At 43.4% G+C, this 10,597-nt stretch overlaps 1 protein-coding gene across 1 annotated transcript in view; it reads left to right on the forward strand.

Moving 5' to 3' along the window:
• LOC107090181 (ETS domain-containing transcription factor ERF-like) overlaps positions 1–8,985 on the forward strand; it is a 63,814-nt gene extending 54,829 nt beyond the window's left edge. The window contains exons 4-5 of the mRNA XM_015383424.1: positions 5,044–5,930; positions 6,004–8,985. Of these exons, the coding sequence (XP_015238910.1) occupies positions 5,044–5,930; positions 6,004–6,600 (1,484 nt within the window). The 3' untranslated portion in view covers positions 6,601–8,985. The remainder of the gene's footprint in view (positions 1–5,043; positions 5,931–6,003) is intronic.
• Positions 8,986–10,597: the final 1,612 nt, after the last annotated feature.

Consider the following 10,597-nt stretch of genomic DNA (forward strand, 5'->3'; position numbering starts at 1 on the left):
TTTTTTAGCTTTCTTCCTTTATGGGAAGCTTTTCAACATTTAAAAACATTAGTGCAGTGGTTTATGTTAAAATAAACCTTTGGGTTAAGTTGTCGCAAGCAGGTTTTTCTTGTGTTTCTTGTGAATTTGGTCTTAAATTTTTATTTCAAGTGGCATTAAAAAGTCTTAAAAAGTCTTGAATTTAACTTGCCTTATGCTGTAGGAAACCTGGAGGGGCAGAATGTTTCACAGCTTAGGCGCGGTAACCAGCTACGGTTTATACCGGAACCTAAGGACATCCAGGACAGTTTAAAAAAGGCAGACCGGATTGCTCTGCTGGGGCGATGTACTGTCAACGTCTCAGTTTAATATAGCGAGCGAGACCATGAAGGGCTTCAAAAACAAGTGTGTCCGAAAACGCCGCAGGAACCAGTGCAGGGAGGAGAGGATGGGAGCGATGTGGCTTTGCCTGGATGAGCCAGACAGGAGATCTTGTTTGGTACGAGGGTGGATGTGTGATGCTGTGGGCCTGTTTTTTACAAAAGCCTCTCAACATTTTAGATACTAAATGTGGGTACAACGGTTTTTTAGAAAATTTTTGGGTCTTTTAATGATTCAGAACATCTGACCAAACAGAAGACACAATATCTGTTTAAAAACGAGATCTTGAACATTTTTAGCAGCAGTTTCAGCTTCACCTTTCCCACCATCGGGGGGTTAGAGCGGGGTCTGAATTCTGCTGCAACAGGAAGGAGAAAACCAGCCGATACGCATCAGAATAAAACGTGTTTTTAACCTTTTAGAGGGAACAGACTGACTTTATTTCCTGTTTCCCAATGCCTTCTGGGTAGTTGTTGAGCAACCTTTTTCTCAGCAGGCTTCCTTACAATCTTTAGCCAAAAGAAAAAAAAATCCCCCTTAAACATGTTGTTTCATTAGTGGAACAAATCTGAAGCAGGTTGGCTGCTGTGGAGGCGTGAAGCGGCCTGATGCGTTTATCTGCCTGGTAACGGCGTGTGCCACGTCTGCGTTTATCCCTCTCCTCCTCGGTCCGCAGCCGTTCTGGGCCCGGCCACCCAGTGTAAACACAGCCCATATGGAGCGTTGGAGACCGGGTGACATAAGTGCAGCACGAAACTTTAATTATAGCCTCCGTGTGATGTGGCCCACACACTGACATGTTGTGATATGATGGTTTCATATGATGGCTGCACACACACACATGCAGTTTCCCTCCACTCATCATTCCTGACACACATGGCACAGATGGGGTTTCTTTTTCCTTTTTTTTTAAATGGCAGGCGCTGGAAAAAAACAGAGGAACCCAGCCCATGTTTGTAATGGCAGCCGGATCGACTTTTCCAATATTTAATCCCGGCGTGTGCTTCCATGCCAAGAATTTACTGCAGCGCCACAGGCAGAGCGCAGAGACTGAAGGAACTCCTCAGACTCTACCTTCACGTTTCTCTCACTGCTTATAGCTTTAGAGTCCAGAGAAACAGGAGAGTTTAAATCTGTGACCTGGAACGTTTCCCAGAACCATTTCACCTGTCGGATGCGTTTCCTCAGGTCCAAAACTGGGTCAAGTTCTTTAGTCTCTCCTTTATCTGGAAGAACTCATTGTCTTTCCTTTTTATATTTAATGTCAGTAATTTATTCATACCGTAAAAATTCAAAAAATCAAAAAATATCCACTGGACTTGGTTTCCAAGATTTGAAGTGGATATTTTTTGATTTTTTTGAATTTCTTACGGAATGACTATGACCTGGATGACTGGGAACCTACATCAGCATAATTTATTCATATAAAATATAAAAAGGAAAGACAACGCCAAACAAGTTACAGTGCATGATTATGGTTGAAACTAACGATTATTTATCAGTTAAACTGTAGATTATTTTTTTATTAATAATCTGATATATTTATCAGTTAAATTGTAGATTTTTTTTTTTATAATCTGATATATTTATCAGTAAAATTGTAGATTTTTTTATTAATAATCTGATTTATTTATAAGTGAAATTGTAGATTATTTTTTATTAATTATCTGAAAGCAAAAGGTTCCTTAAAGAGTATTTTTTTACAGATTTAAACCAAGTGAAACTAAAACTTTTCCACTTGAGAAGTTCTGCATTAAGCATATTAATAGAAGAAAAGTTTTTTTTTATCTTAAATGTGAAATATTTGTATATTTTTTTACGATTTTCACATATTTACTGCTCTAATTGGGTTACTCTGTCAGCTAAAGGCAGGTTTTAGAGTCCATCGATTACTAAATTAGTTGACGATTATTTAAATACGGTAGATTAATCCAATTAATGCAGGATGCACACATATTACACATAGCTTCAGACTGCAACTCCTTTCTGCTGGGGTCTGTAGAGATATTTACACCAACTGCAGTTCAACGTTAGTATTTACACTACAGTGAGCCTAAATTAGGTTTAGATCCTCATTGCAGGCGCCTACGGGCGTCCATTCTTTGCCAAACAAAGAAAACAACATCACGTCTCAAATTAAACTGCAGTTCTTAGTAGTTGGAACAAGTTAACTCTAATCAGCTGGTTAAGACACGTTTAGGGCGTCAAAACGTATGTGTATTAACCCTTTATCGGGCACTCATTGAAATACTTTGAAAATCTAAATTTCAAGGCAATAGTGTTATTAGAATCCAGGACAATTCCTTATAAGATGTATATGTTGGTGGTAAAAATTTATTTCAATATAGTAACAAAAAATACCAACTTGCCCGAATATATTAAGAAAAATAACAAAAGTGCTTCTCTTAAAAATTTATGAAAAACACACAAAGTGAAAGAAACACATTTTTTTCTGTACAACATAACCTTAGAGGCATTAATGCTGATAGTGACGTAGATTTTTTTAGTTTAGAAACCTAAATATAAATGTTAACTCGGCTTATTAATTTTTTAATTAGCTTTTTACCTTTTTCTTGACCTCTTAGCTTTTTTTTTTTCCAACTTATTTTACAGTCGCTAAAATATCATTCAAGGGTTCATCTAATTGGTCAAATGCCAATAAGATGTACAGCCATGTAGCAGCATCTTTGCTGAATGGCTGGATATAGATTTTGTGCTTCTAGATCTCACTGAGGGACGGGGGGGGGGGGGGGGGACTCCATTAGTAAGGGGTAAGCAAGTGATAAAAAACAGTATCTTGCCTTATAACGGGTTATATCTTCCCCATGTTAGACTGTCCCAATTCAGAGCTGATAACTAGAGGAAGAGGCAGTAAGGTCCATGCAGCCAGAAGCAGACCTATGAGCTTTGAGCGTGTTCTGCACTTTGCAGCGTCTGCTTAAAAACCAGCATATAAGCTGCGTCGCTTGCATCAGCTTTTATGTTCCAGACAAATCCAAAGTTTAAATTAAGTTTAAGTTAATAATTTAAATTAATCTAGTTTGTACATGTTTTTTTTCCCTGAATCAAAATAAAATTTACTGAAAATATGTTCAAGCAGGTTGTCATTATCTAAATCGGGTTCAACAGGGTGTCAAAGTTTTGGGTCATTAGACTATTTTTTCTTTTATATTCCCCCGTACAATTTTTTCCACTAATTGAAATGTCTTTAAATCAACATTAACATGAATTGAACAGACTGTAGTAAACAGATAAATGGAGGCAGAAGATGTCTTTCAGTCATCAATGCTCACATTCAGCGACACACAGGAGCTCTTTCAATCTGGGCACCGTTTCATTCACAACACCTGTCCCATCAATGAGGAATCAGAAATACTTTAATAATCGCAGGGAGAAATTACTTTGGTTACATTACTCCATCTGTAATAGAGTGACTATAGGACCAGTTTAACACAATTTCATACAATATATATAATTAGGGGATCCCGCTCCATCTCGCCATCAGTTTGGGGGTCCTTGGCCTGGAAAACGTTGAAGACCCCCGATCTAGATGATTAATTTCTGATTTTTTTCTACCATCGCAGCTCCTTAGATCTACAACAACATTCAATAGTTCAATTCAGTAGCTTCTTCCATGTTGATCAAAGATCGTTTGCATCACTGAGGCTTAGACTCACAGATGTTTCAAAAGCTTCAATATTCCTTTACTGGTGTCACAGAATAAAAGGTCCCCTAGAAACATGTCTTAGCTTTTCTCACATAAATTATACAGTCTGTAAAACATTTTCCAACGGCTCTAAAAGTCTGAATAATTCAATAATTTCACTTAATCTGCCTGATTTTTAGGACAAATGAAAATTGATGGTTGAAGAATGTTTAAGGTTGAAGACTTTGTTCCTTTTTTACCTGCAGGTCAAATTCTGAATATCTGCTAAACTAAAAAGCTTATTTTTAATTAAATCTCATATCCACTACATTTAACTTCCATGTATGTTCAGAATCAGATCATAAACCAGTTTTATAGTTTTTAAAATCATTAAAAGGTTGTTTGACTTCAAGATTTTGCTGCTAGCTAAAATTGTTACCTGTTAATATTTTAACTTCTATCCTTTATTTAAAATAGGAAAGACAATAATGTCAGCAGGTGTGTTATAGAGAGTTTTTTTTATATATAAGATTATCCTTAAATACGTTTCAAAGTATTTATCCATAAATGTTTTAAGAAAATTTTTTAAATTAAGATTGTTGATGGATTTGGAGCCTAAAAGTGGGGGTGGGGTTATTAGCTTGGCTCCATTTAGGGAAGAGATGCTTTCTGTTTATTTCACCTGCTGATTATTGATCAGAGCCGATCGAGGCGCCGATTCTGATCTCTGATCAGTCGGTTTTTATCCTTCCTTCAGACTGAAGACCTAAAGTCTGGCTTCAGGGATTTAACTGAATTATCTAGTATCACAAACGGATTAACAGAATGTTTTTAATCTAAGAAAATCTAATCCTGAGTTTGCAGTGGTTTTAAAATTCAAAATAAAGCTGAGCTAAGTCTGTATAACACAACTTTTCCTTTAATTATTTTGTTTTTTTGGGTAGAAATGTAGAAAAGTTTTGTGGAGTGAATACTAGTTTTAGTTTCAGCAGAGCTTCTCTCTCAGTGAGAATAAACTCTGATGTTCTTCCTCACAGGCCGGGGAGTCCCCCAGAGCGCCCCTCCTGTCCCGACCGGAGGGACCCACTTCCGTTTCCCGCCCTCCACGCCATCAGAGGTCCTCTCCTCCAGTGAGGAGCTGCGCAGCCCGGGCGTGTTCAGCACCGTGGCCCGCCGCATGGCCCGCGGCTCCGTCAGCGACTGCAGCGACGGCACCTCCACCAACTCTGAGCTGGAGGAGGCGGCGGCGGCGGACGAGCGAGCCGTCGGGGCCGACAGAGCTTTTAGGGGGCTCCTTGCCCCCCGTCTGCCTCATGAGTCTCTGTTCAGGTTCTACGGGGGCCACCCCAACCCGGCCGGGTTAGCCAGGCCCGCTCCCAGGGTCCACCCAGACCCTCTGTCCCCGTTCCCCGTCTCCCCTCTGCCCGGCCCCGGAGGCCTGCTGGGCCCGACTCTGTCCCCGGCTCTCTCCATGACCCCCACCCCCCACCTGGCCTACACCCCGTCCCCCTCCCTTTCCTCCCCCATGATGGGCTCCCACTTCTCCTTCAACCCTGAGGATATGAAGCACTACCTGCAGGCCCACACCCAGTCCGTTTACAACTACCACCTCAGCCCCCGCGCCTTCCTCCATTACCCCAACATCGTCGTCCCCCAGCCCCACCGCCCTACGCCCGAGAAGCCCGCCACCCACCACCTGCAGGGCCCCCCCATGCCGCACCCGCTCAGCCAACAGCCGGGAGGCGGAGAGGACGGACACCCCTCGCCGTTCAAGTTCAAGCTGCAGCCGCCGCCGCTCGGGCGCAAGCAGAGGGAGGCAGGGAGCTCCCTGGCGTCCTCCTCTTCCTCCAATCACTCCTCCTTGTTCACCGGTTCTGGTCCAACAACAGGTTCTGCTGCAGGAGGAGCCCCGCCGAAGATCAAGGTGAGTCTGGTCACGCCGTGATGTTTTAAGGTCCGCCTGAGTCGGACGCCGTTAACCTGCTGTTCCTCTGCAGGTGGAGCCGGTCTCTGACCTGTCCGAGGAAGACGTGGAGGTCACGGACATCAGCGAGGAAGACGAGCTTAATCAGAACAGCGAGGATGAGGAGGGTGACCTGTTCCTCCCTCTATCCCGCAGCCGCCATTTTCATCTGAACAACCGAAGCAGCGGCAGCCCCTCTGCTCCGCCCCCAACGCATATGAACCCGGAAGACGACCCCGACGACGACGAGGAGGTCTTCAAAACTCCCGCCACCCCTCCCCCCGGCAGCGGCGGCGGACTTCCCTTCCCCCTGATCGGCCTGAAGACCGAGCCGGGCCAGGCGGCCCCCGTCAGCCCCGGGGGCACACGCTGCATCCCGCTCAAACTGCGCTTCAAACGGCGCTGGAGCGAAGACCAGAGGATGGAGGCGGACGGAGAGAGAGAAGAAGCGGAGGACAAGAAAGTGAGAGGCGAGGGAGAGGAAGGGAAGAGGGAGGGAGAGGAGGATAACGGAGGAGGAAGAGGAGTGATCCTGGGTCTGATGCTGCCTCCGGCTCCCACCCAGCGCAGAGCGAGCTCGGAGCTGCAGAGGGCTACGGCGCAGCTGTCGCTGGAAAACGCCGGCTGCTGAGCTCCGGCCTCCTCACATGTTCAGACCGAGCAGGAAGTCTAGCATTAGTAAACGTAGCAGGTTTGAATTTAACGTTAAAAAAAGGGTAAACTGAACCATGAATTAACTTGTATCCGAACTCGTCCGTCATTCGCTGGAAGATCAGTCTGTGCAATAACCCTGAACTCCCTAAATTAGCTGAATGAACAAAACGTTTTCCTCTGTTTGACACCATGACGCATTTAGAGCAAAACGAGGAACAAAATGAGCTGTCGGAGCAGAATCGTGTTAACTTTCAAACCTAAATGGTTCTGGTGTCTCATCAGGCCTTTAACACTAAGAGATGTACAAACACAAAGCCTGATGGCAGCGGCACGGAGCTGCTCAAACCTTTCACACATTCACGCCCAAATTCAGTCTTTATGGTTCAGTTTGAGGCCATCCGGCTTTCTGGGTCGTCTCCAGTTTATGTGACGGTTTCTGTCCTTTTCATCTAAAGCCGACGTGAAACCCAGACGGATCCAGACACGGAGGAATCAGCAGCCTGAACAGAGATTATAGAAGTGCCTCTCTGTCTGCAGCCCAGAAGACGACACCCCGTCACTACAGCGCATAAATACTGAAAACGAGGACGAAGCGGAGCGAGAGGAAGGGAGGAAGATGGAAGCTTCCCTCTGTAACACCGTCAACACGATGTCTGACCGGACGGCGGCTTCGTCTCCCTCGCCAGTTTCTCCTCACTCGTAGAAACGACAGAGCAGCTTCTAGCAGGACTGTAATTAGCGGCCCGCTCGTTTCTGAGGAGGCGTGCGGCGCCGACGGCCGCCTGCGACTTTTCCTCTGAGGGCATTTTCAGCGTTGTTGCCTTCAAGCTTTCCTGTCATCAGCTTCTTATTTTGTTTTTATATATGAAAAGACTTTCTTTTTTTTCTCTTTTGTTTTCCATCAAGGGAGACGTTTTCCTCCGGATGGAATGGACAGTATTTTACGGGCATTTGCAGACACCATGAAAACAAACTGATTAGTGTCTTTGTGGGGGGGAGGGGAGGGGCAGGAAACATGTAATGAATGTGGAGCATCAAGGCTAACTCAGGCAAACCTTCACTGAGATATAAAAAATATATTTTTAACATATTTTACTCAGAATAAAAGATATTGTGCCCATTTTATTAATCAAATTGAACAAAAATCGTGCCTTTTTGTCGCTTTTCTCCCCCAGGAACTCGTATTATCGCTCACTCAGAAAACCACCATGCCTTCGGCTTTTGTAAAACATATATATTTTATTCAAATATATATATTAGAATCAAATATTCTATTTCGATATGGTCATTTGATATGAATTAGGTAAATCCTCCCTATTTTTAATAGTAAAGATGTGTATATAAGTATATATTCTGATGGGTTTATTTCTGCAGCGAAGCCTCGGTTTGGGGAATTTTAAAGCAGTTGTTTTTGGGGGGGGGGTCGGATTCACATCGTTCCCACCTGATGGTTCGGACTGAGGCGGGACCAAGCCGTTTAACCCAGATCTGACAGCAGGTCTGGACTTTACTCTGAAGCTGGAGCAGCTAAAAACACCCAGAGTCCCGGTTCATGCGGTCACAATAAAGGGAAACATGACATCAGACGCCTCTGCAGTCACAGAAACTACACCCAAACACACACGGAGGAAACGGCTTCACAAAACCTCAGAGCGACAAGGGACTTCCCATAATCCCTCAGTGTGTGTTTGCGAGCGCGCTCTGTGGTTACTCCGTCTACTAACAGTCGTACGGCTTCTCATGAAAAAAGTCTCAACCCTCATTTGTTTCTCATCCAGACTCGGTTTCCATTTTTAGATCATCCGTTGCCTCGTCCGGATCGTTTCCAGGACAAAACCAGCCAAACTGTTAGACCTGTGCTGCCTTACCGTCTGTTCTCATGCATTACTGTTACTCCTGTGATGGTTATTTTATTAACGTGACTACTTGGATTCAGTCGTACCCTCGTGCCGCAGCCCAACTTCTTCTCCATGAGTTCCCAGTTTGAGTTCTCGTACCGGTTTGCTCTCACGGCGCCTGGAGGGTCGGATTATACTCAACGTTATACACACAGAGAGGGAAGAACAGGCTTCTTTTTTCTTTTTCTTTTTAGTTTGTATATATTTTTTTTCATTATGGTGGATTCTGTATGGAGAAAAAAAAGTGTTGTACTGTTTAACATTTTTAACATTTGTATTATTTGACATCTTTTTCTTATACTCTGTCTCTCCTCTCTTGCCCTTCTTATTTTCACTCCAGAGGAGAGACTGGGCTTTTTTTATTTTATTTTATTTTTTTTTCAAGCTTCTGTTTCTATTCTGTATCTGTTCATCTTCATTTGTAATTAAACAATAATCAGGGTTCATTAAAAAGGTGAAAATGGTCACTTCCTCTGTCTTTATTTGATCTAATATTTGTTTTGGCAAACAATTCGAACCTGGAAACCTAAAACGACTAAAAAAAGTTTTGCCAAATCTGAAAAAAACCTGCTGAATAGCTTTTTTTTTAGCAATTTTAGAGTAGAAAGAAGTTAAAATAAAAGTAAAGAAAAAGGTAGCTTTGGATATAATGTCCTCCTTTGAGTAGAGATTGAAAGAAGTTTTAAGATTTATCTGCCTGAATGAGAAAGCTGCTCCTCTCTACTGAAGTGGCTCTATTACACAGAAACATCATAGTATAGTCACTGTTCTTCTGTACTGAAGGTGCTCTATTGTCCTATCGGAGGTTTGACCAGGCCTGCTGCTGTTCGACATTAAAATGGCCGTTTTGTGGCAGTGTGTTCTGAGTAGTCACTGCTCCCAACAATGGAAGGGTTCAGTTATCCCTGAGAGCTCCTCTGCGTCCAAAATACTGCTACCCAGAAGAGCTTGAAGTAGAGCTGCTGCTTCTCTTCATCGGAGAGGTTTAGTTGACCTGACTGAGCTTAGAGACGCTGCTTCTTTATGGTAAAATGTTTAAAATTAAGTCCCTGCTTCACCAACATGAAGGCTTCTTGTTCTGAGTGAGCTCAGAGTCTCTGCTTCTCTACATTAAAGGAATAGTACACCCAAAACATGATTAGCCTTCATTTTCTACTCACCCCCATGCTGAACAACACTCTGGAGTACTTTTTTGATATCTCAAATGCATCTGGAGATCTGGGAGGCTTCTTGCTGTCTGCTGACATTCAAATAATGGAGGTCTATGGCGCCCGAGGCAGAAAGGTCCATAAAAGTCCACAAAAACGTGTCAATATTCCTCCAAGTGTCCTGAGTGGGTAGCGTCCAGGATTTACTCGAAACGAAGTCATTTAGAATGTTTTTAGAGCATAAACAGTAGTGTATAGGATTTCCTGAAAGCGCGCACATGCGCGTTCATGACGCTACGGAAGCTGGCAGACCAAACCAGATGAAAGTGCGCATTCAGCGTCTGCTCTGCCGATAATGCAAGCGTAGAAGAAGAAATGTGCTGTTTACCTGTGCAAAGAAAGAAACAACGAAAGAAAAATGTCTGAGGACTTCAGTGTTGAGGAAGAGCATGAGTTCTTTGCCGAGCTGAATGCGCTGGTTTGGTCTGCCGGCTTCCGTAGCGTCGTGAACGCGCATGTGCGCGCTTTCAGGAAATCCTATACACTACTGTTTATGCTCTAAAAACATTCAAAATGACTTCGTTTCGAGTAAATTCTGGATGCTACCCACTCAGGACACTTGGAATACATTGGACGAGCAGTATGGAGGAATATTGACACGTTTTTTGTGGACTTTTATGGACCTTTCTGCCTCAGGCGCCATAGACCTCCATTATTTGAATGTCAGCAGACAGCAAGAAGCCTCCCAGATCTCCAGATGCATTTGAGATATCAAAAAAGTACTCCAGAGTGTTGTTCAGCATGGGGGTGAGTAGAAAATAAAGGCTAATCATGTTTTGGGTGTACTATTCCTTTAAAGGGCTTTATTTGGCTGTAGTTTGAAATGTAGCCCCTTCTTTCCCAGTCTAAAAGGCCTTGTCAAGTTACT

Source organism: Cyprinodon variegatus, unplaced genomic scaffold (genome assembly GCF_000732505.1).
Source record: "Cyprinodon variegatus isolate N-32 unplaced genomic scaffold, C_variegatus-1.0 Scaffold284, whole genome shotgun sequence".
Classification (NCBI taxonomy): Eukaryota; Metazoa; Chordata; class Actinopteri; order Cyprinodontiformes; family Cyprinodontidae; genus Cyprinodon; species Cyprinodon variegatus.